At 41.4% G+C, this 26912-nt stretch overlaps 2 protein-coding genes across 5 annotated transcripts in view; one reads left to right on the top strand and one right to left on the bottom strand.

The window, feature by feature from the left end:
• Window positions 1–3650, top strand: part of atad2b (ATPase family AAA domain containing 2B) — an 80649-nt gene extending 76999 nt beyond the window's left edge. For all 4 annotated transcript variants that reach the window (XM_017456177.3, XM_017456176.3, XM_053675908.1 and 1 more), the window contains one exon: window positions 70–3650. In XM_017456177.3, the coding sequence (XP_017311666.1) occupies window positions 70–111 (42 nt within the window). In that variant the 3' untranslated portion in view covers window positions 112–3650. The remainder of the gene's footprint in view (window positions 1–69) is intronic.
• Window positions 2857–26912, bottom strand: part of LOC108258179 (kelch-like protein 29) — a 208531-nt gene continuing 184475 nt past the window's right edge. Inside the window, exons 11-14 of the mRNA XM_047150815.2 lie at window positions 26613–26793; window positions 11883–12076; window positions 7835–7979; window positions 2857–6571 (exon numbers count right to left, since the gene is read on the bottom strand). Of these exons, the coding sequence (XP_047006771.1) occupies window positions 6388–6571; window positions 7835–7979; window positions 11883–12076; window positions 26613–26793 (704 nt within the window). The 3' untranslated portion in view covers window positions 2857–6387. The remainder of the gene's footprint in view (window positions 6572–7834; window positions 7980–11882; window positions 12077–26612; window positions 26794–26912) is intronic.

Below are 26912 nucleotides of genomic sequence, written 5' to 3'. Positions count from 1 at the left end.
TTGTCTGCTTCTTCACGGTTGTTATCCCATGCTGTGATTTTCACATGGCTCACTTTTTCCCATTTTCAGGAGATGGAGAGGCAAGTCCAGCATTTCAATACATTCCTGTGATGAAACAAGGCGATCATAATCAGAGACTCCTGCGATGCAGAAGGAGACCAACTTAAAGAACCAAGCTGCTACAGCGAGCCGAGCAGGTTTGGTATTAAATGGCAAAGGAGGAGTTAAAGGAGACTTGCAAAGACTTTCAGTGGCAACCTTGGTGCTATTGTCTCAGGTACCTGGACAGAACTAGTCTACAGAACCAAACACAAGTCAAGACTCGTATAGGTTTCAAAAACATATATGCCAATTTCTAATGGCCGTTCTTGGTGCTATTAGGTGCTATTGTTTTTCCATTTGCTGCTCCTTGAGTTTCTTAAAAAAAAAAAAAAAAAAGTGAGAAAAGAAATAAATATCATCATATTAAAAGGAAAAAAAAAAAAAAAAAAAAGATTGTGTGATGTCACTTGAACACCTTGGTCTCATTTGTCAGGAAGAGACAGCACACCACCACACAGGCACAGATTCTCACCAGCAGTAGTAAAACCCCACATGAATGAGGTGTAATGCCATGAGGTCATGCCAGTTTGTGATTGACTGTGGAGACCAATCGCATCATTCTCCATCTATGAAAGCCATTTTAATGCGTTAAGTCCCTGTGATCTTCCACCAGAAGGCATTTAAACGTAAGCAGCGTGTAACTAACACAGAATCGTAAGCGTTTTCTACCTGATGCATGTGGTGTATCTTTCGCAGTGGAAAAGCTGAAGCCCCATCATAATAAGAAAATCCGCAAAACTGATCGCTTCTGTTATTACAGTGGAATTATTATAAATACCATGATGCAGTAAATTTGATTCCGATTCTTTTTTTTCTTTTTTTTTTGTGCATTTTGAAATAAATGCTAACATATATCTAGCTACAGCGTCAGGAATGTTTTACAAAAGATGCGTTGCCTCTTAAAAGTTGATCTCTTCCTGTCCAATGAGCATTTACAGTTTGGTATTGTCATGGCCACATATATTTTTGTCTTTTGGGAAAAGATGGCTTGTCTCAACTCTTTGGACTGTTTAACAAATTGCTCATTCAAAATTGTTTGCTGTGTATTTATTTTATTTTATTTTATTTTTTGGAATTAATCAGCATACCTACATGATTTTCACCCTCAAGACAATTGTTCTGATACCAGTTGGTTACGCCATGACCTTAAGTTGTAATATTTTGTATCATTTACTTTTTTATTATTATTATTATTATTATTATTACCTCTTAGTTTGGGTTATATGAATGCTAAGATTGTTTGCATTAATGAATGAATGATGAACTAGGCAATTTTAGCCAGTGTGCTTTGATCAATATATGGAGCATTATTATTGTGTTAAAAATGTTTTTTAAAAGGTATTTTGGCTTTTTTTTTGGTCTATGGTTTAGTTGTATTAAGACCTTTTGATTAGTAGCTACTTATTCTTTTAGTAGCTAGGTTCTAGTTGGTTTTTGGCCTAGTGTGTTTAATTGCCAAGGCCTTTTCTCAGAAAGAGTTGAACCGCTTCTTTCTTCAGTTTGCAGAAAAACATTTCTGAAGTTAAGACTCATCTCAATTTTATGTAAAGCTGAGTATACTTACAAACCATTTAAAAAAAAAAAAAAAAAAAAAACACATGCAAAAAGAGAAATGAGCTCTGGACTACTGCAGCGAGATGGAGAACCCTGGCTACCTCAGTTAAAAATGATTTAAGACAACATGTTTATCAAAGACATACAGTATTTGTCAACATCTGTAACATCGCTGCACCTTTTACCATTTGAAAGCTCAGGTACTGAGCAACAAGTCCTGTGGCTGATGCAGTAATCCATCCTTTTGCTTGGTTTTTGGTTAATATAATTGTTTACTGAGTTTTGCAGTTGAGCCAACACAAACACAGCACATTAACTTCAGTAAGATTTTGTATTATATATCTTCGTGTCCTGTCCAATGGACCTTGGTGATGGCAGCCATATTGTTTGTCCACTTCACTACAGTTTCTTATCTTTATGTCTGGCGTAATTGCATCGTTTTAGCTATTTATCTCCCACTCTACCTGTTTATTTATTAAGTATTGGTGTTTGACTGTCTGTTCATATTTTTGTACACCGTTGATTAAAAGGGGACAAATTGGAAATTTGTTACAGTTTTTGAAGTTGGAGCCATGTCATGATGTAGCACATTGTAGCAGGGTTGCGCAAGTGGAGAGGTTTACCGGTCTCAGGTCTCTGCTACATTCATGACCTATTTATTCCATTATGATGATGGTGGTGGTGCTTTTTGGGCTTTGTGGTAAAGGGCCTGTCATACAACTAATGTTATGAGTGTTTTCTCACCTCGTACCCCATATATACTGCATATGATCTGCTTGTTCTGTGTAATTCTCTAGGTACTACTGTGATGCTGACCACTGGGTCTGAGATCCTGACATTTTAGTCTATTTCACAAATTCTGTATGGATTGAAAGAACTGGAGGACATACAAAATGTTACCTGTGTTCACCTCTTTAAATGTGGTTGTTGGCTCACTTTGTGTCGATTTTATTTTTTCAGTATTTATGGTGTGAGACTGTACTGGTCCTAAACTGTGTCACGTGGCCAACAAGTATTAAAAAGTGAAATTTCAAGTTTAAAAATGGATCAAATTTAAGAGAAATTGGGAAACACTTCAAATATTTATATTAGAAAAAGTGATTTAAAATGACAAGAGGCCTACGCTGATGTAGTGATCTGGACGTGGTACAGGGGGAAGAAATGTCATGTTAAATAACATTTTTTCCCCTCTTGGTTTGACCTGTGCTTGATATTGCAGACTACATAATTCTGATACATACAGCTCCAACAGAAACAACTGGTACTGGTGATAAACTAGTGCGGAGTGTCATTTTCACGTTAGCTCTGTTTTCCACATTTGGTTTGATGTAGTCTAGTTGCATCTTTGTTCAAATATCTGTGCTGTTGCTAGGCCAAAAACTGGCCTACTGCAAAACTGCCTGACTACTGACACCTGACTGGAGCCTTAAACAAGTGTTACTGAATGAAAAATAGTATATCCCCATTCTGATCCTGCATCATCCCCTGAAGAAGAGCTACACACACTTAAATGTGGCTTAGCTCATGCTCCTTAAGTCATTTCCTTTTCCATTTTTCCATTTTTAAAAGTCAAGTTGGTTAAACATCCAGTTTGTTGACATGATCGGGAGGGTAGTTGAAGTATGCAGATTCAACCCTCCAATCCCCCCCAACCCCCCTCCCCACCACACACACACTTTTTTTATTTTTATTTTTTATTTTATTTTATTTTTTTAATTTTATTTTTTTTAAATATAAATAAACTTGTTTCCGTGATATAATAATTGCCTCTAATATGTAGTCTATTGTTTATTTATTGATCTACTTTTGGGGTTTTGTATTTCTGCTATTGCCAGGGTCTTTGCCCCATTTTCTCAAATTGGTAAAAGACTCATTTGAAACCTGGTTACTATCCAGCCAAGCATTCTTTTAGTGGAAGTCCTGTTGAAATTAATTCATTTACTGTAATTTCTTAAACTGCTGTGATATTACTTGAATAAAAGGTGCAAATTGTACTATTTGGTGAACGTCTTCATTTCTGTGTGATTTCTTCATTTTTAACGTTACGTTTCATGTTGAATTTGAGGACCGAATATATGAAACTGTTCGGTAGCATTTCATTTTACAATGTCAGCACTGGCCTTTTCCCTTCATTTGTCGTTAACAGGAATATACTGGATTTATTTTGCAAACCTATTTTTAAGTAGGTATATTTCAATTTTGCCATACATACTTAAAATTCTAGTATGCGTACTTATTTTTCAAGTATGCATATAAACTTTGTGTCCATGCTTAATTTATGTACACCTAAAAAAAAAAAAAAAAAAAGCAGGGCATACTTATTTATTTATTTTTTTCTGATTTGTTCTTTCATATTTCTTTGCTTAAAGACTTCTGTTTTTTTTAGCAGATTAGGTAAATGTCGCTTAGTTAATTAATCCATATGGTAAGCTAGTTAAACTTTAGCTTGCTCCTGCTGCAGTGCTGAGTTGGCGTAATGGATAGTGTTATGACTTCATGTTACAAGTCTTGTTGGTTCAGTGCTGAACTGTGGTCCCTTTTGCAGAGTTTCAAGGTTCCTCATGGGCCTGTGTGGGTTTCCCGCAGGTTCTCCAGTTTTCTCCCACTTCTTGAACACTTGTGAGACTACCGTGACTCTGATTAGGACAAATATGTAATGATTGAATGAAATGTTTCAGGGTGATTCTGACGCTCAAACTGACATATATAAGGAATAGTAAACATCTAAGGGTTTGACCAATGAACCTAACCAATAACTAGTTTTTGAATGAAACCCTTGGAACAGAAACGTGAAATAGTTTTAATCACATAAATGATATCATGATCTCAGTGTGAAGCTGTGCGTTCATTAAAACATGCAGTTAACAGTACTGTTCCCCATGTTCTTGGCAGCCATGAAAGAAGAGCTTCCACATGTCCTAAATATTTATTTATTTATTTTTACCCCTGAGACTTGCATTAAGCGTTTTGGCACGATTCAGATGCTGCAGTGGTGAGTGGCATAATGGGTAGAGTTAATTCTTCATGTTCCAAGGGTTGCAGGTTCAGTGCTGAACTGTGGTCACTTCTGTAGTGTTTCATGGTTCATCCTGGGCTTGTATGGATTTCCTACAGGTTCTCCAGTTTTCTCTCCCTCTAAAACTTTAGCATGCATCCTTTTTTTTTTTTTTTTTTTTTTTTTACATATGCGTATAAACTTCGTGTCTATACTTAGTTTGTGTTCAACCTTTTTTAAAGCATACTTATTGGTTAGAAAAAAACCCCAGCTCATTTAAAAATCAATTAGGTGAGCTGAGGCTCGAACCCCATTAAACCTGCATGCTACCACAGCAGTATCCAAGCACACACACAAAACCTCCTTAACATACCTGTACAGCGAGACTCGATCACGCTCACTTTACATTTTACGTAATCTTGTAATTAGAAACTTGTTTAAGTTTATCCTAAGTTTTGATGAGAAACGTGACATTTTTATGTGAACTATTCGCCCTCGCATTCCATTTTATTTTACTGTGTTCAGAAGTACAGTTCAGTATGTTGTTACATGCGCCACCTGGTGGTTATTGTGTGAAGCACAACAAATGAATTTAAATGGTTAGAGCCGTGCTGGCAGTATACCGCGTATCACACGTGACGAATTGCGTGATACCGCGTGAAAAAACGCGCATTCTTAAAGGCCACGTCTGTAGTAATCCATATTTTTAAAAAAAACAAAATTTACCCCGACCAAGAAAAAAACGTTTTCTTGAAAAATATTGAAAAGCCTATGTATAGCTTGATTTTTTTAAATGTAAAAACAGGACACAAACTTTTTTTTTTTTAATCTGTTTTATGTTTCATCATTAATAACAAGTAAATGGTCCTTTTTGGGTACAGATTTACAGTCTTTTTTTGTTGTTGTTCAACCTATTAACGTTTTTTTTTTTTAAAACATTTATACAGAATTACCTTCCGTTTTAAAATATACATATTTCCTTCCCTATGATACAGGACCCTCAGCCCCCCGAACTCCTCCATCCACAGCCTGTTTCAGCTGGATTCCGATTACAGTGGAGGAACAAAAATGTACAATGTCTTCCTCAAAATCAGAAGTAGATTGTGCTTTGGCTGTGTTTGGGAGAAAAACAAATCCACGTGTTCATTCAGTCTTACTGCTGGACACCTGGTGCTACCTTATACCCGTGATGCTGTCTCGTGGCGATGCAGGCTTGTGGAGATCTCATCCTCAGTTCCTCTGAATCGATGGAGTAACTCTTGTCTGATAGACCTGATATCAGAAACAATGATGAACCATAACTTTGATTTCAGCATCTCTTCATAAGCTCGATGCGCTTGTTGGGGGGGGAAGAAAATGACGCGGTGCTGTTATGGGCAGGTAGTTATTGGAAGGATGAAAAAAAACATCAAAGGAATATGCCAAAAAAATATATATAAATCAACTACAAATGTCTGTCAAAGAAAAGTTTTTGTAGTTGTCCAAATGTTTGCTTATTACTCATGTGGCACAAGAGCCGTGAATGAGAGTTCGCTACTCTACACTTCCCTTCCAGATTGTGGACTTGTCGAGCAGTGGAGTTCCACTCCATTCCACCCGGGAGAGCCGCTGGAGTTTGTGGAGTAGTGTTTTGACTTGGATCCCTGCAGTGCATTGAGGAGTGTGGCTGTGTGTGTGTGTGTACGTGTGTGTGTGTGTGTGTGTGTGAGTGTGAGTGTGAGTGCGCGCGCTAGTTGTCAGCCGCTCTGGATGTACTTCTTGATCACCACACAGCCGTGTCTGAAGAGCGGGCATGGCAGATTCTGTAGGAGAGTCCATGTGTTAGTGCAGGGGTCAAAGGTCTCCATGTTGCCTAGCGCTGGTCCCTCGCTGCTCACGATGCCTCCTGTGGTGTATATTTTCCCGTCCAGGACAACAGCGCTAAAAAATAGAGCAAGGGACAATGAGAATGGGATTTCATGCAGAACTGGAAAGGAACTACAGATATGGTAGATAATGTAAGAAAGACATCTTCCAGGCTGCTGATTCTCAGTGTGTATGGCTGATTCTCAGTGTGTATGGCTGATTCTCAGTGTGTATGGCTGATTCTCAGTGTGTATGGCTGATTCTCAGGTGACCACACGTCAGTATGAATCAGGTAAAGCTGTGAGGATGCGCAGTAATAGTTTACTGGGTTAATCTGGCTGATGCTGAAACTAAGAAATCTACATCAGCATGCAGGGGGTTCAGATATTCTAGGTCATGCGTAAATGCACATGGAGCAGTACATAAATAAAAGGTACGTTCACACACACGGGGTTCGATCACTGCAAGTCGCCAGTAGGCGTTCCTACGACTGGTTGCCATAGTAACACTTATCAGTGTGTGGCTCAACTAAACCAGTTCTTTTGCCACTAAAACGAATCATTCTGGAGGGAGAGCGTCCGTATGTAAAATTCACTCATGTATGTACGCATCATATCCTACAAAGCAGTGTGAGCTCCCCGTCATCGCGGCCATCGATCTGCGGTGAAAGCGCAACACTATTCGGGTTCTCGGGCAGCGTGGTGGATCACGGATCATCAGTGCGCTCTACTGTCTTCACTGCCGTTAGTAGTCGCTGCACCAAGGCACTCCAAATTTGCATAAATGTAAACTTTTCTCATCTTTGTCACGTCGCTGGACACGCCCACATCTCACCCACGGTCGCTGTCGTTCTTATTGAAAATAGACGGTTATCCGGTCGCTTTGTTGCGGTGACTCGCCGTACGTGTGAACGTACCTTAAATAACCGACAGTCATATTTGTGAGCTCCAAACATGTTCGCAAATATTTACACATCTCGGGGGGGGGGGGTGTTTCTTTATTTGCCAATCTGAATATTTTATGATTCACTATTTATTTGTCTTTTTTTTACTTATTTATTTGCTAATAATATAATCTTTCCATTTTATTACCCTATTGTTGCTTGTGGATCTCATTATATTTTGTGTGAAATTTCTTTGTCTATCTTGTTTAATTTTTTTTGTTGTTGAACTTGTTATTTATGAACAAGCTTCTGCAACAAGAGTCGCCCCTGATGACGAGCAGAAACCCGCCACATACTGACCCATGTGCTGCTGCAAATGAAAGAACAGTGCAACCAGAACTGATCGTTATCCAAATGAGAAACATCGACTGTGCAAAAGAGAAAGGCTAGCAGACCTGCAGAATTGCCTGGAATGGTTCATGTTGGGTCCGGCTTTGATGTTGCCTTTGTCCGGGTCGTAGATGGTGGTGGCTCTGGCGTACGCTCCTCCGAGAATGAAGATGAAGCCGTTGAGGCTCACAGCAGGGGCGTATTTGTTATCTAAATAAAGCCGAGAGGAGAGAGCAAAGCGTCGAGAATTTACCACTTCAATGCAGTTCCTCACGCAATAGCTTCCGCTGATATAATGGCATTTTAATTTCCTCCTGATATCACAGGCAAATTCCACCTCTCTTCAGATGCAAAAGCCGGTGCTATTCAGGCTCCTGAGTTAGTGAAGAGTGAAAAGCCTATGCCAAGTATTAGAATATGAACGCTTTCTATGACTTGCTGCTGAGATAATTGAATTGATATCAAATGCAACTTATTGTGCTTCCACGTTGTGTTCTCTCTCGATTTCAGTGAATTGTCAGATAATTAATGAGCTGGATTACAGACTGCGGGACTTTGTTGTTTGTATCCGCAGTGCTGCTTTGTTCGGGCGGCTGCGTGTTTGTATGTTGGAATAAAACTGATTTATACACGAAAGACAGATTCTTCTAGAACAGTGGGATTCAACATGTCCTGACGACACACACACGTATACGATAAACTCATGCAGAGAGATTTCTGTACTTTTTCCGACATACAGGGGTAAACGTATAATAATAATAATAATAATAATAATAATAAAAAAACTGTTAATGACTGGAAAGATGATTGACAGTCAAGCACCTGTCCACACAGAGTAAACAAAAGATTTTCCAGCAGTACAACGTAGAATTTGCTATCACCGAGCTTCGCCTTTCCGACAGCGAAATTGTCTCCCAAATGATTACAGCTGGGCCAATTTATCACACATGAATAATTCACACGACCATGGTCAGGTTTATTTATTTATTTATTCATTCCCCTCTCCACCCACATCCAGTGCTTGAGAAGCCATGCACAGACGGGATCTGTAAAGCTGCCATTGGGTTTAATGGTGGAAACATAAACACGTCAGCTGGGCGCTGTGCTGCTCCGGCGGGCTTCCTCGGTGCCGGCTGCCAGCTGCATCTCATTAAAAGCCCTGCCACTCCTGCATGAGTGACGGGGGACATAACACACACTCTCTGTGGCACTGCACTCTCAGACAGCGCCGTGGAGCTGAAGTCACTGTAACTCGTCTCCTCGAACGGTTGTCATTCAGTGTCACTTCTGCACCGTGGGGCAGAACCGATTTCCCACGTGCACCTCTGATATTAAATTCTCCAATTTCAACCCAATGAATGTTGCGGGTTGCCTCGTCGCACACCTCACAATCTATACGCAGTCATAATAATCTTTTTTCTCCCTCTCTCCTTTCGCCGAGCCCCACACGAATTTATGGAGATACTAGAGATCCAGATCCTTTCTTCCTCTGGATGGAGCTCAAATCTTCTCTAATTCCAGACTGCTGGGAATACGGCTGCTCCTAACGCCATACACACTTCATATAAATCCATGATGAACTTTTTCACATTATCTGTTGTTACCCAGATGAGGATGGGTTCCCTTCTGAGTCGGGTTCCTCTCAAGGTTTCTTCCTCTTAAAACATCTTAGGGAGTTTTTCCTTGCCACCGTCGCCACTCAGTGGTTTGCTCAGTTGGGATAAATTCACACCTTTAATATCTGTATACCGTGTTGATATTTCTGTAAAGCTGCTTTGAGACAATGTCTACTGTAAAAAGCGCATTACAAATAAAATTGAATTGAATTGAATTGAATAGAATAGAATACGGTCACGTGTGCTCCATTATCTCATATACAGGTATCTGCACTGCCGTCCTGAGCGTGCAGGAGAATATGAAACACTCGTTCCTTATCTCAACCCTCATAAGCAGCCTCCTCGTTTATGTGACCGGCGCTTTTTAAAACCGGCGGTGATTCTATCAGCTGTGCTCGCTACTGACGCTCGCCTCTGTGTACTCGAAGCCCGAAAGCCGCGCACAAAGGGATTACGACTGCTTCATTGATGGCGAGATTCTGCCTCTGGCAAGACAACTTAAGGTCTTTCAAACAAGAGGACTGTCAACAGCAGCACTAGCATGGAACATTTCTTTCAACAGGAGATAAAGACATAAGTTTATAGTTCAAGCCACCAATTTGTGGGCTTTCATTTTGCAAGTCTGCTCGGCCTGATGGGAAATGGACAAAGGTGGGGGAAGCTACTAAAAACAAAAGGAGTAGCAGGGTGTTGGGAAAATGAAGATGGCAGGAAATTGACAGCTGTCGATTCGTGAAAGATATGAAGTGGAAGCTTTAGTGCATCCCATCTCAGACTTCAAACAATTGCTGCTCTCCTTGTGGGTAATTTAGGGGTCTAGTGAATATTTTGATGCAGGGCAGCTCCTGGCAGGATGACAGCCGGCGATGAGTCCCAGATGGAGTGAAGATGCCGCAGTAGATGGCTACCTGAGTGGGCGTAACTCATCAGAGTGTCCAGCGAGAGCCCCTGAGTCACTTTTTCAAATGTGTTCCTCTCTCAAAAAACACAGCAATTCAGCGTGATTGGAACAAATAACTGTTTTCGACCAGTGTTCCTGTGCCAGGCTTCCAGTAGCATGCTTCCCCTGTGCTGCTCTGTGTGGCCATAGATGACAGCTTGTCTGTCGGCAGGGTGCATGCCTGCTAAATTAGTGTTCGAGGAAACTGTTCACAGTGGGGCCATGTGTGTGCATATTGGTTTTACTGAGTGTGTGACATTCTGTTTGTGCGTATCATTTGATTAGCGAATCTGTGATAAAAAAAAACAACAACAACAACAACACCACCACCACAATAATCTGAGGATTATGTGTGCAACCTTGTACATCTGTACATATGTGCCAGTGCTGGTGGAGGAGTCTGTGAATATGCGCATGCATTTGCCAGTTAAGGATTGTTGAGAAGCCAATTCACTCCCCTTGCTGCAGGGGTTGGAATAAAGATATATTGAAAATCTTCCACCACCATTGAGCCCAGCAGAGCACGCATGGTCTCTGAGATGACTCCGGGCGCAAAACTCTAAAATCTCTGCCTCTGCCGCCCTGCTTTCACACAATCCGGTTGTTACGGAGGAAAAAAAAGAGGGAGCGAGAGATGGAGCGATGGCTGAAAATCTGCAGGAAACACTAAAATCCCTCCATTACGCTCCTCTCTCTGGCTGCAACAGCCACGGACTCATTTTCACCAGACAAATCACTCACTATGTCCAATCAGGCCAGCCCATAGCCAGATGACAGACAACTCACTCTGAGCAAAAAAAGGACAGAGTGAGAGACCACTAGAAATAGGTGACTGATGGTGCCTGAACAACTCCCCCCACCCTCTAAAGTTGAAACCCATAACATTTCCTCTACTCACACCTGAGCCACACGCACTATCTGCTAGGCTTCTTAGCTTTGATAATGCACTCCTGTCCCTACACACTGAGCCTGATGAGGAAAGACACAAAAGAACAATATGCTGAGAAGCACTCAACCCTACTCCAACAGCCTCCTACACATTCTTTACAAAGCCGTCGCATATTTTCTTTTCTGATCTTCGGAATTTTCCATATCTCATCTTCAACAACCAACACCTGATTCATCTTCAATAACAGTTTTGTTCCTGCACAGAGTCGCAGTGGAGCTAAAGGGTTCCGATCCAATGGACGCATAATGGGAATACAGCATGGACGGGACTCTTGGATGCACCTACCAGCATGTTTTTGCTATGTTGGAGAAAAGCAGAAGAAACCAAGATGGAAAACAGGTGAAATTCTTGGCAGGCATTTCCAGGACTGGATCAGGTCCTAGGACACCCTTATCCAGAGCAACTTACATTTATCTCATTTATACAACTGAACAGCTGAGGGTTAAAGGCCTTGCTCAGGGGCAGTTTGGCAGTGCTGGGATTTGAACTCGTGACCTTCTGATCAGTAGTCCCACATCTTAACCACCGAGCTTCTACTTCCCCCGTGCATCTGCAATATAGAAAGCGTTTAAATAGATCTCAAAAGGTCAAGAGCTCTGCTGTCTTACCAATCATCGGGGACTCGATGAAGCTCCAGGTGTTGGTTTGGGGTATGTAGGACTGTAAGACCCCAGCTGATCGTCCGGCCTCGTTCACCCCTCCAAAAACGTAGATCTTCCCTCCACAAACTGTAGCTGCCGCCGAGTGCACTGGTTTGGGCAGTGGAGACACCGTCTCCCACTGGTTAGTGATGGTGTCATACCTGGAGAGGGAATGGAGAAAACGTTTGCTAGTTATTTCCAAACAGAATCCATGCTTTATTTTAGGTCCTTCCTTCGCAACAGGATCAAGAAGCAGTCCCTGTCATCATTCTGATCTTCTTTATTAAGCAAATTAAGGTCAAACGGTGTCAATGGACCACCGTAAGAAAATTTCCCTAACCCTGACTTTTAAAACACGATACAATTACCCAAGTCAAGTGCTTTACAATTCCTGCTTGCCTTTACCCTGTGCTGTGGGGTAATAGTGAAGTATGTAGAGCTGCTCATTACAGGACTCGGAGTCCATCCTGCCGAGCACATCCAAACGGCTATTATTTGCTGTGTCTGCAATCAGGGCTTCTCTGAATCAATTCTGAAGTGCTTCTAATGACTCCTGAAGTCTGGGAAATTACTCATACCTATAGTCATTAGTCTGCTGGACAAATGTCACTGAGATCATTTAATGCCATTATAAGCTTCCATAGAGTTGAATCAGATTTGCATACGGAATAAAAATGTATGTTCTTTTTTGTAAGACTATGAATAATTGGTTAAGAGTATTTATCCTTTGCCTTAACTGCCTAAGACAAATCCCCTTCCAGCAAAGAGTCATTCATTCACTCCTTGTAATCTCTAATCACTTAATACAGGTGAACAGCGTGTTAATGGTTGGAATGTTCACGAGGCAGCAGTCCGAGACTATCTGAGCTCATTCATCTACCACCGGAGGCGGGGCGCGCGATTGGCTCGACCTGCATTTGGGAATAATGTGCCCTTTAACTGCTGCTGAGAGGAATGTCAAACTAAACTCCAAGGTTTGCTTGGCTGCTAACTGGAGGTTCAGCTGCGCAGACGCTGGTTTACGTGCTGGATAACGAACCAGATGAGCATTAAGCTCAATAATGAGGCAAATGTAATCAATTACACTTATTAGTAAGTAACTTCACAAACGGGTGTGACAGTGTGGCGTCTTAATGGACTCACCAGTAATGGAAATTTGCAGGTGAAGATAAATGGGAGAGGACTATGAAATAGAATCTGAGCGAGAAGCGCCAGGAGGTACGAGGATATTAGCAAGAGCATTTCTGTGTTTATGAACACATCGAGTCAAAATGTAATCACTTCATAATATGAAACCACTGAAACAATAATGAGGAGTGATGCTGATTATGGCCTAACCACTATTTGCCAGGGATTCATTCAAGAGCAGTAATCTAGTTTTCCATCTGTGTCTTCATCCTAAAAGCTTTCATGGTTTAGGTTCTGTGCTCGGGACTGAAAGGTTGACAGATTAAGTCTACTGCCAGAGAGCTAGTGCCAAGACCCGTTTATTTTTCAGCATTTTAGATAAAAGCATCTGCCAAATAAAAGAGTACAAAATTCTCATTTTGTGTTTTTAATTAATTGAATTAAATGCCTGAGTCTCTACATATAGCATATGTACTTTTTTTCAAGCTGAATGCAATGCATCGAATTAGACTAAAGAGTTATGGGATCTGCAGTTGATTAGGAGATGGTTTGAGAGCAGGTAAAGCATTTAGAAAGAAAGAAGGTTCTGGAATGTGAGCGTAACCTGGGGCAGGTGATATGTGGTAGGCTGCACGTTTCTGCCTTGTTATACCTTTCTCACAGTAAACTGGCATTCCAGTCCCATCGACCGAGTGGACATTTTCAATCAGTATAATCCAATGAATTTGATCACCTGAAGTCTATTAGAAGATGAGTCAGGACGCTGTTGGGTTTCTGCGTGTAGAGTATCACGACTCTGTGTTTAGCTGCTGATGAGCAGGGCGATGGGAAAGGGGAGGGGTGTGAGCCTACTGCTGGGCAAACAATTCACACCTCTCCAAAATAACAGTGGTACAGATATAAAATGAACAGCACAACTCGGGGACCGTCTACACGACAACGTTTTCAACTAAAAACCGAAAACTTTTTGTGTTTTGTTGTCTCTGGGTAAACATGAAAACGCAAATTTATGAAAACGATGACATCACGCGTATTACGTGTTCAGTCTATAGGCATGCGTGAGAGTACTTCAAAACTACCATGGCGGACTCAGGAGTTTATTGACGCTTCTCCAGCAAAGTGTAGATTTACTGCATCACTACTACGACCAGCGGAGACGTACGCCAAATTATTAACCCACATCTACACCGACGAAGGGTATTCAAAAGGCACGTTTGGGTAAGACCTGGGAGGACAAGCAGCTGGTGGGAAAACTTTATCAATGGCGTTGTTGACGAGTGTGAACGGAAGGAAAGCCTGCGTAATACAGGCATAATACAGTATTCTTAATCGTTTTCGCAGATCCGTGTGACCGGGCATCATTTTGACAACGTTGTCGTTGTCTTATTCTGGAAGTGTTTCTTCCACTCATCCATCCATCCATCCATCTTCTAGCGCTTACTCCTTCTTCAGGGTCGCGGGGGAACCTGGAGCCAATCCCAGGGAGCATCGGGCACAAGGTGGGGTACACCCTGGACAGGGTGCCAATCCATCACAGGGCATCCACTTAACATCTTAGGGAGTTTTTCCTCGCCACCGTCGCCACCGGCTTGCTCAATTGGGATAAATTCGCACTTTTAAAATCTGTATACCATGTTTATATATTTCCGTAACGCTGCTTTGAGACAACGTCCATTGTAAAAAGCGCTATACAAATAAAACTGAACTGAATGGAATTGAATTGTCGTCTGTACGCAAAACTTTTCCGTTTTTAGTACATCCTTGTCGTGGAAACGTACCCTAAAGCTTTTTTGATAGTAAAACATTGTATACAATTACCACAATAAAATTATAACTTTTAAACCTAGTAAGATAGGTCAAAAAAAAAAAAACAATACTTATGAATAACTGTAGATTCTTAACGTGTCCACTTCCATATGAGCCATTTGTGACATTACAAAAATTCCATTAGGCCTCTGGTAAAAAGAGCCAACTTCAGGGAAAATAGGGACATTTGTTTCGCAGATGTTCCTCAATCAAATAAAAAATGTTGCTTATGTTCCAATAGCAGCATGCCCTGTCATGTTTTTATTCCTTAATTATTTTCAGATATACTGCATTTTGGAATCGTACTCATCTCTGCACACCATCTGCAGCACTTTATACTATACAACAAGGTATTCCTTCAGCCTTAACGATGACGGAAAACCAGACTCATGGAAGCTAAGTCGAGTAGGTCATGTGTGCAAATAAAAGAGAAAGAGTTTGTAAGTAGGAAAGCTATGGAGTGGGAAAGGGAAGGAAAAGGGCAGGAAGAGTGAATCATTGATGGTATCAGAGCAGAGTGTGTATGATGATGTTATCCGTCAGGGATGTATAATATTCTAGTCAAGGATGAAAGCTACGCTCTCTGATGGTATCATCGTGGTCATGCTGTAATTATGACAGCTACTGCAATGTGTCTCAGACCCCCTCCCAGTCTCCAATCTCCATTGAGACCCAATTTAATCACACTCGGGGAGCCGGAGGGAAGCGTCTGATTGGCCGTGGTGATAACCTAGGGAGGGATGATGATGAACTCGAGAGGAGGAGGAAAGTGCACATTATTATATAGACCGATAGCAAATACATTCCAGTGGCACTGCTTCAGTCATGGGATTTGTTGCCATTTGCATTTGCATTGAATGGCCTGGTGCTTTTAGAAAGCTGCACACATGTTTAGCAAATTACAAATGTCAGAAAATACCACTAGGTAAATGCCTGCTGGGTCTGATGTGTGTTTCGTCAGTGCTGGCCCCTGGGGAGGGACTGACGCGGTACGCTGCATAACGCCTGCCTCTGTGATGTACAGTATTTCAGCAGAAATGGAAAATCTGATCCTGGTTGTTCTGCAGGGAAATGGAGCTCTGAGTCATTGAAATCTCATGGAGTGTGTGTGACTGCACTTCAGAGTTCCTCTCTGACCTTATCGCCACTTCCTGGGCCACTGACATGCTGCCTTATCTCACCTAGCGCTCAGGTGCAGCCACACAACAGCCTATTGAGAGTGGAGAAGGTCACAGCGGACACTCCACTCATGCCAAGGGCTCAACAAGCTAATAGTGTATTTTCATGTGTAGCAATGCCTGGAATCAATATGATGATGGCGTGTGCGTGCGTGTGTGTGTGTATGTATGTATGTATGTATGTGTGTGCGTGTGTGACGGGGGCAGAGCCAGTGTCTGGCAGGGTTTCTCTGCATAAATCTCCTGCTCTAGCTGCCAAGTCCACTCCATCAGCACTACAAGCTGGTCAAAGACTCTCTAGTGTAAGCTTATGTTAGCTTGGCACACCCCAGGCATTGCAGGATACGTGTGAGGTTTAAACAGAATCATTCTGTGTATTTAAAATGCAAGATAACTCCTCTCTAAAGTGACAAACAAGACTGCAGTTTACAACATAATGGAGATCTACAGTATACTACAGCAGATTGCAGAGTCTAGCTTGATTTTTTTTTTTGCCTTGTATATTTGTGTACCTCGGAGAGATAATGCTCAGATCTAAGACTGTCATCCTGCAGTTCCCTGCACATCTGACCTCTGAACCTGCTCACAGGCACAGCTAAAACTACAGCCTCACAGGAAGTGAAGCATGAAAACAAAAATCACTGTCAAAGAGAAAGCAATATTCCACTATGGTCTACATGACGTTCTCAATGGAGCAAAAATGTGTGTAATTTTTCTGTCTGACTAGTTCTGTACAAGTTTACAGAAGTCTTACTCTGAACACAGTGATCGTGATTTCAAATAGCACGATGATAAAATGTTCCCAAATATATTTATTATTATTAATAATAATATTATTACTATTAGTCGGTTTTGAAACATGAAACCATTGTGTTGCTTTGCATTTCAGATCGATAACTAGATAAAACGGTTTATTTCTTGATAGCTAGTGAACATTAGCTGAAACACAAGCTGAGCCTTTAAAAAATTTCTTCCAAAAGGGTGAAAAAGTAAATCATCTGTGACTACGTTGACGTGCACATCAAATTTCGTTCTATATTCCGAATACGATATTTATATGCGCACAGGCATCAGGATATTCCTGTATACATGCTTGTTGTAAGTATACCCGAGTTGCCATTCCTAAATACCGAGCCTACAGCTAAGCATCTGTTAGCACCCACAATTCCTTGTGGACTGAGCATGCGCATGTATCTCCCTTCAGTGGATTTTCTGAACAAGGTGTTTACATGCAACAAATTCCCGATTAATACAGGCATTTTCCAGGGTGACAATCAGAATTTGGAGAATCAGAATATTGCCTTAATCTGAAACGGGCAATCGGATTGCGGCGTTTATACGACTCAATACTAATTAGACTAACACCGCCGAATTCCGATTAAGATCGGAATATTGATGCGTGTGTAAACGCTCGGTCTCTGGCGCTGTAAAATTCTAATTATAATTATTGAAATATCGAATCTGCACCATTTGGGGTATTCAATTCAGTTCAATTTTATTTGTACAGCGCGTTTAACAATGGACATTGTCACAAAGCAGCTTTACAGAAATATATATAAATTCAGCATGTACATTTTACATTGATTAATTTGTCCCTAATGAGCACGCCAGAGGTCACGGTGACAATGAAAAACTCCCTGAGACGATATGTGGAAGAAACACTGAGAGGAACCAGACTCGAGAAGAAACCCATCCTCATCTGGGCGACACCGGCTTGTGCGATCGTAAAAAAAATTCTCTTCTATAACTGTGTACTACATGGTCAATAGTGTAATTGTGTATTATATGTAATTGGGTACTTACTTATATACGATCTCTTAGTATTTTCCATAGGTAATGCAATGTCTAGTTGTGCTAAAGTTAACTACTTATGCATACAGTACTTGGGGTCAAATGGGCACAAATGGTCACCCGAAGCTAAATATTGTAAATGTTTCAATACTTTACAAATTTGCTTAATTGGATAAAAATGACATGCAGAGTAAACATGAGTTACACAGTAGATTTCCTGTCTAGAAAACGACTGGAGGGATAATTCCTAATCTTCCTTCCTCAGAGGGCGGAGCTAAGATGAAAACAAGAGATGCAAGGACAGAAAATAAGGACAACAGGAATCGACAGCAAATGTATCCGTCAACCAAAACATCCTTGTTTACTAAAGAGCCACTTCATTTATCGACCGTTTGTTGCACGGCTGTTTTGTGACTGGCCATAATGGCTCCGCATTCACTGTGCACAACAAGGTGTGATTACAAACTGAAAGAAATTCAATGAAAATGGTTTCTGGTAATATTTGTGTTGTTTATTACTGCATCGTTGATTGGACTGATTTAGTTTGGGGGTGGAAGAGCATATATACAGTAGGCTTGTGTTTCTGCAGTAATCCAAGGCCTATTAGATCTGCGATTGAAAGAACAAACTGATCTTATTGTATGATAAAATTGGTCATTACGCCGCTATTAAAAACGGCTCTCTTGGAATAGGTCTAGTTTAGCTGTGCCAATTTTCTCTTAATCTATGAGTAAGTGTGTTGCTTGATAACCTCCAGTTTGAACAAAGGCAGTTAGGAAAGCGAAAAGCCTCTGTGGTGGGATGACACTTACACATCTTAATTATGGCATGCTGCTTTCTGCCAAGCTAATAGCTTTATCACTGTCTAATAAAGCAATTCTTCCGAGCCTCACCTAGGTATCCACGGAATCAGATGCTTGCTCGTTAATGACATACACTGCTGTACATTCGTAAGCTTTTCTATGAAATAATGAGTGCTAATTATATATGTCTACAGTGAAAATCTCAGGTAGAAGTCTGAGGTGAAATCCTACCCACATGTTCTTGTTGGTTTGTGAGTGCATATGACAATGCAGATGCAGAACAGAAAACAATCCCAGCTTTCCAGCATTACATGGAAGTACACAAAAAAAAAGCATTAAGAATCACCTGATCTCAGCATCAGAGTCCCTGCCGATGGCTCACGGAAGTTATATATTCGTACACTTTTCTGGCCACGAGCTTCAGAATCCTGAAAGAATCTGGCTCTCCAAATCTCCATATGGTGACACAATGAGTTTTTTTTTTTATTTGTTGCAATAAAAAGTATTTAAATAATTCAGATTGAAATAGTGGGTGGTAAACACGGATGGTCATTTGCTATGTCAGTTACAGTAAGTGACCTCTGCCTGTGAACATTAGGTGGTTCTTGGCCAAATCGATTGAAGAAACCGACTGCAGAGTCTTTCTCATGCATTTAGAATCCCACAGCCATCAGTAGGAAGCAAGTCCATCCACAGAGTATTTCACTGCTACAGAAACTTGGGCTTGACCTTTTGTTAATCATCGTGTATGTTACCGCGTGTGTGTTTCTCTACACATATGAGGTCACGCAATACGGAAGCTAAACAATTACAGCTCGCACCCTTCAGCCACCTTTTACCTAAGCTACTTCTGACAGTGGATGTCCTCCCAGATTTGCCAGATAATCCCTGCGTATAAACTCATCTGTAATATCGCCTGCCACTCCAGCCTTTCGTGCACTACCATCTCATACTCCATCACTGTGAAGGGCACCTTCAGCCTCCATCGGGAGGACCGCACGCAACTCACTGCTCTGGCTTAATTGGATTTGTGCATCACACACAAACAGCGACAGTACAACTCGACAGCCGAGTAGGTCATATACTAATTACTCCACTTCAGTCTGAAAAGGGCTACAGCCAGGACGAACTGGAGATGAGACTTTACTATAAGCCTGACTCTTCCTTTTTCTTCAGGAGCAGAATGAATGCATCTGAATGAAGAGTGTGGTCTGTGTGAGTGTGAAGAGCGACATGTGAGGAATAGTGAGTAGAGGTGTATCATTAACATGTTGGAGCCTCACTGCCACCCATGGCGGGCTTTTAAGAGATGTAGGTCAACTATCTTGCAGCCTGGATCCTCCTGCTGAGTCTCTTTCTATCTGCACTCATTTCACAAAGGCCATGCTCTTGCCGTCTACCACAGGCAGGAGCTGATTATGAATCCTTACAGATGCCTAATATATAATGTCTCATTTCTACCAAGCTCCTGTCTCTCCTATTGTCGCTTCTTCCCTTTGTTTATCATAAGTCCCACAGATGACCGGAAAGAAGAAAGATAGAAAGAACAAAATGAGATGCCTGATGGTGAAGCTTGGAAATCTCCCGATGCATCAGCTAGTCATTTATCTGACTGATGGCAGACAGCCTCCCTGCTACATCCATTACTGCCCCCACCTAATACCCTGCTCTGGCACTGCCAAGATCTGTTCCTGTCACATCAGCAACACTGTCAACAGAGCTAGCTTCACTTTCCTTCATTGTGGCCTAATGACTATTTTAAAACCAATTCATAAATCACAAACATAAAAAGTACAATACTGCCAATGCAGAAGGGGCGTATAAAAAAAAAAAAAAAAAAACAATCAAACTGAATTTTACCATGTATATGTATATGCGAGTGGACTCGGTGCTCAATGCAAAAACGATAAAACTGAACTGACATTTGGCTGAACTGATATTTAACTATAATCTCTAAAGCTTATTTTATTAAACAAAATCAAAGAAATAAATCAGCAAAAGTGTATACCTAGTCCAAGCACATAATAATCAGCTGTGTGCGCTTCAATATTTTGATTATCTCCTGAGATGCTCATGCACAACCGTCTCAAGAGTTTACACAGAATGGTGCAACCAAAAAAAAACAACCAAAAAAAAAATCCACCAGTCATCCAGTGAGCTGCTGTTCTGCAGGTGAAAATGCACTGTTAATGAGAGAGGTCAGAGGAGAATGACTAGACTGGTTAGAGCTGACAGGATGGCTACGCTAACTCAAATAACCATTCTTGACGAATGGCTTGAGCAGAAAAGCATCTCAGAATGAACAACATGCCAAACCTTGAGACAGATAGGCTGCAACGACAGAAGACCATGTCAGGTTCCACTCCTTTCAGGCAATAAATAGTAATCTGAGGCTACAGTGGGCACAGGCTCACTGAACCTGGGCAGAACTGGAAAAATGTCTGGTCATTTTCCAATCAGCATGATTTTATGCACTGCGCCGTTGACACACGATTATCTGATTGGGTAACTGCAATAATGAGCAGTAAGATGTTCCTGTTAAAGTGGCTGGTGAGTGACAACAAACAGAATGCTCCACCCTTTAATACTGAACAAACTGCCGGTCAATACAGATCTGCTAAAATGCGTATTTTTTTTCTTCATAAAAACAGAAAAGAAACAACACATTTCACAATTGTGCATACAGTAAACTGATTCGAATTGATCCCACTCTGATCCAGACAGGCCGTTTTTGGTAGGACGTACACTAACTGATCACCGTCATGTTGCACCGATCAACTTTGTTAGTTCTGGCAGACGCTTAAGCCTCTGTCATGCTGGATTTTCACCATGTTATTTTCCTTGCCACTGATCCAAAAACTCAAGCAATTACAGGCAGTTTGACGGTATTTGATTTTGAAGGGAATGCAGGTGTAACATTCGCTAGCTTGTTTTCAGATGTGTGCCAAGCAACAGTAAGAAAAGAGTGAGCCAGTGTCCTGGGTGACTTCATAATAAGCAGCTCCTTGAGCTTTTAACTGACTAAAGAGCCAACCATGTAAGCCTGCAAAGCATAGGTTTCGGTTGTCTCCTGTATCACAATAGCAAACAGCAAAGAGTCATAAAATGCTGGACAAAAGCTCCTGGCATCTGTAATATAATAACCATTGAGACACCACTGCCCTGGATGGAGAGCTGGATTTTAGGGCTTGTGTTTGGCAGTTTTTGGCACTGAGTTAGGGCCTGGAAGGCTTGAAGTTCAAATCCCAACCCTACCAAAGAGGTACTGTTGGAGCCCTTGAGAAAGACCTTACTGCTCAGGTGTATTGTAACTGTAAATCTGACTGGATAAAACAACTGCCATTCACAGATATAGCTCAGTAAGCTACCCACCAGGTCTAAATTTGCCTCTTATTGGAAAGGATGAAGAAAATGGAGCCTTCTCCTGCTCAAGCTTGGTGGAATGAATGAGATACAGCTAGAATTGAGAGATTGCGACAGCACTGAGACAACACCGTTCTTAGCTGTGAATATACAGATGGCCTGGGGAGCAGAACAGAGGAAGGGGTTTCGCCAAGGGGTTTCGCTCATCATCATTCCAATTTTCCCCGCTGGTGGGAATGTGGGTGGAGACGCAGGCTATGGGCATTAAACAGCAGGAGACAGAGGAGAAGCGCAGCGGGCAATAGAATTTTAAAAATCTGTTAATCCCGCCAAGTGCTGGATTAGCACAGCAGGATGCACAGGACCTCGCTTCTTCACGATTGTGACAGTGTCTGCAGAGTGGCAACAGCACTAACCCGCCACTCCTCTAATGCCTCCATCCTTACGGCACACACACTCTTTTGATGAAAATCTTCAGAGCTGGAAAAGCGTTTTTCTTTAGTGGTCCACCGTCTTCAGAAAAGCAATAGTGGAGTGATGAGATTTAGGACAGGAGTGACGTTTAAGTGGTATCAAAAGTTCACTGTGACCTTATTGCATTCGTGTGTCAGAAGATACCGGCAGACCATTAGAGTGTGTGTACAGTACTGTGCAAAAGTTTTAGTCACATGCAAAGAAATGCTGTAGAGCAAAGGTGCCTTCAAAACAACGAAATGAAATGTTCCTACATTTAAGAAAAAAAAAAATACCGTAAAGAGCAGTAAACAGTAGTAAATGAAACAAAGTCAATATTTGGTGGGATCAAATAAATAAATAAATACATACATACATATATAAAAATAGTAGCCTCTGGTACAATGTGTGCGGTTTTATAAGGAAATAAGTTTTATAAGGAAATTGAGCATCTTGCAAAACCAGCCACGGTTCTTCTGGAGACGTTGACTGTCGCACTGAATTCTTATTTTTGCAGCAAAACCCAGCAGCCTTCATTATGTTTTTTGTCTGAAAAGTGGTCACTTTATGTAATATGCTGCTTTTTTTTTACTGACATACAAACATTTTTCTGTAGCATTTAATTTTGTGCTAGAACACTAATGTTTGGGAATCTAAAAAGTTTTTTGTACTGACTTGATGTAGAAGTCATAAAATAAAAATGTATTTTTTTATATAAAAAAAAATAGGGTGCCTAAGAGTTTTGCACAGTACTGTATTTTTGTGTGTGTGTGTGTGTGTGTGTGTGTGTGTGTGTTTTAGTGTCAGTTGGGGGCACTGACAGGTTTGACAGCTTTTTTGGGTTAGAGAACAATGCACTTAGGATTAGTGTCAAAACATTTCTTCCTAGGGAAACTAAACTCATGGCAGGACAGAAGGACAGATTCTGTTTCGCTGAAGGAAACAAGGGGGAGATGGGGGCTCTAATTTTCCTGAAAGCACTATCTGAACCATCTGAACCCAGACCAGAGCAAGCAGAGGCTTTGAAGCCTTCCTGGGCCCGGTGCTAATTAGTCACACTACACTTGCGTCTAATAGACTTTAGCTTCAATGTATATTTGACACACAAGTTCAATGGAGCCATGCTCTGAGCAAAGGACACCCTGAGAGACAATTATATTGACTACCTGCTGGGATGGGTTTTCTCTGAGCTTTCTTTAAGGGTTCTCTCTTGAGTATTAAAATATTCTCTCTCTCTCTCTCTCTCTCTCTCTCTCTCTCTCTCTCTCTCTCTCTTCTGTTGTCCTTAAAGTTCAGCTGCTGCAGGCATGTTTGAAATATTTCTGATAAAGTCAGCATATTTAAAGTAGGGTGAAACATTGTAGTGTTTGTCTTACACCGCCAGAAAACCCACTAGACATAAACAGAAAATAATACGAAATCTCAACATCAGGTTCAGCATCAAACATAACGCAAAAGTTAAAAACTGTTCTCCGGGGCTAGTCCAGACAAAAACCAGAAATAAAACAGTACACATCAGACTCCAGTATACACAGTGCTCAGCCAACACAACAGTCATTTTGTTTAAGGGTAGAAGAATAAGCATTTCTAGGATGTTTAAAAAAAAAAAAAAACCAAGAAGTGTGGATAAAAAAGGAAAAATCCAACTGCATATCAACTATTATTAATTAGCATGTGATCTTCAACAGGTTCCTACATTATCCACAACACTGTTTGACAACCTGCTGATAGCGGTGCCAGTGGGATTTAGCCCTTGCTTCATCTCTACCGAAAGAGAATGATGTAACAGTGCTTTAATCCGAGTCTGTCCAGCTTTCTCACTTCCTCATCTATACACTGTGGTCAAACTGAGCAAGTTTCAAAGCTTCACCCTTCATGCTAGTACTACTGTTAGGTTTCTTCCGTAACTCGGTACGTCAGATAGCTGCACTGCATTCTGTCAGTTTGCCTTCTCCGCTATTTTTATGCCGGATTTCTTGTTAACGCGCCACTGAACATCGCTGGAAGACGGTGAGTGAGAAAAGCAGTTCTTTTGTTTTTAAAAGATGCAACCCATAAATCTTTAGAGATAAAAAAGAAATTTCTTCTATTAAACAACACTGTAACTGCGCTAGCAATGCCCCCCTGGGATTTCAGCACAGCACACAACCACTAACTTTTTACATGAATAATGAAAATACGGCACCAACCAAAGCAGCCAGGCACATCATAGGTATTTTAATATAAACATATTTCAAGGCTGAGTTTTCCTTTAACTAATGAACTAAAGACATTTACTTCAGTGGCTCTTGTTGATGTTTCTAACAATGTTCCTTCATGTCAAGACTGCTATGAAATCCGAGCAAACACGCAGCTAACGGATAACGAAACAGCGATTATGTAGGCAAGAGCAAACAAATGTATGGAGAATAGATTAGGGACATATCATTTCTATCGCTCACCCTCTTAGTTGAGCATTTTCACCCATGAGGTTTCAAATAACTTGTTAGGGTGAGCAGATTATGAAGAATGGGTGAACTACTATCTTGTTTGCGTTTCATTTTCATGAAACTTATTTGTCTCATCAGCAAACAAGCCAAATCTAAACTCAAACACTCTTTGATGCACAGCAGAAGCTCTGCCCTGAACAAACTCCCCGGCTTTTTCCAGAGAGTCCAGACCCCCGTGTGCTCACCGGGCATCTCCATTTCACTGCCGGGCTTGAGTCTCCTGCTGGGCCGGATGAAAGGCAGTGTACAACAGCTTTGGGAGAAGCCTGATTGAAGACATAATTCCAAGTGTGGGATATTTCATGGTTAGGAGCATGAAAAAGCTGGAGAAGAATTGATGGCAGGTCACAAATTGGACATGTTAGGGTCCAAGGAGCTGGACTTGGGCGCCATAAACTATTTTCCTTAGGCGGTGCCAATCAACTGAAGACTGGAGGCAAATCAACCCGTTAGAGCTGAGCAGAACGTTCCACAGGCCACAGGACTCTATTTAACCGCAGCAGCATAATAAGCAATCCAGTCATTCTTGTGCATACTGTATTTCTCAAAGACTTGCTCTGACCCGTCATCTCAGTCGGCTGGACAGTGAGCATGCATTAAATAGCGTAATGATGGGAGGAATAAAAACAGCCGCAGCATTAAGAGCATTGACGTACTGGAAGGGGAAGTAACAAGGCTTACTTACTGTCAACACTGTGAGCAAACCCTACTGAGAAACCCAAAAGCTGTAGAGTATGGTAAGCTAACCTTGCAATATGCTGGTTCTAAACTCCCGCTGGGTTACAAATAGTACATGCTGATCTCTGTGCTACTTCACTAGTTTGATGTGCAATACGTCGCACAACTTGCAGAAGCGTAAATAATCCGAATGTTATGGTGAGCGGGAACGTTATTAGATCCATTTGCCAGCACATCACAAACAGGTTGAGCCATTAAATACGGGACATTTGGTCAGCAATCTCTCTTAGCTGCGCATAAGCCCCACATCTTGCAGGAGTTCCATCCTGTAAACCACTTTGAAATATTCGACGTGACACTTTGCAAAACATTACCGGTCTCTCCTTTTGCGAAAACACAGCGTGTTGGCGCTTTCCTAATTCTCAAATTTGACGAGAGTTAGGTGTTACTATTACACGGCTGTCGGGGGGAGGAAAGTATTCCATGATAATGCGCAGCATGGAGGCATTAAGGAAAAAATATCAAATTAGACGTTTTCATTTTGCGCGACTTATGGGCTGAGAGGCACTCGCGAGCTCCATTCAATCCTGTAATGAGGCGCAGCAGCCTACTTTAATAAGAGCTGTAATGTTTTTTTGATTGCTCCGTTTAATCTCGCCCTCGTGGGCTGACTGCCACTGAAGTACGCCGGACTTTTTCCTTGCACAGTCACTTCAATAACTTCCTGGTACCAGCTAGAGGTGTCATAAGTGTAAAAAATATTTTCAACAGGGTCTGATATGTATGACTACTAGTTCCATCCCTGTGCTCTAAAATACAGCATTCAATTTGGGAGATAATTCCAGGTTGTCAGGTGAATGTTTAAGGGATCGTAGAGTCATGTTTACGTATTAAACCTTTTTTTTTTTTGAATGTCACTAGCTGTCAGTGGCGAAGTAAGAAATCAGTCAAACAGTCAAAGTGATGAGGGAAGTCATGTTTTTAAATGGTATGCCAACACGTTATTACCTTTCGACATGATCCAGGTTCCCAGCCATGCCGAGTCCTCCGATAGTGTAGAGTTTCCCATCATACACCAGGCTGTTGTGTCTGCATCGTGCCACAGTCATGCGTGACACCAGGTTCCAGTTGTCCAGTAGTGACATGTAGCACCACACATCTGCCACCGTCACCCCGGACTCTGTTCCGCCTGATGAGAGACCGCAATGACGTTCACACCTCACAGCCACGTTGCTCTAATTACAGCTCATTAACACTGGTTCCTTCATTTAACATGAAAATCTATGATTTTTTTTTGTATCAGAAAAA

Source organism: Ictalurus punctatus, chromosome 25 (genome assembly GCF_001660625.3).
Source record: "Ictalurus punctatus breed USDA103 chromosome 25, Coco_2.0, whole genome shotgun sequence".
Classification (NCBI taxonomy): Eukaryota; Metazoa; Chordata; class Actinopteri; order Siluriformes; family Ictaluridae; genus Ictalurus; species Ictalurus punctatus.
This window is presented reverse-complemented; position numbering and strand designations above follow the sequence as displayed.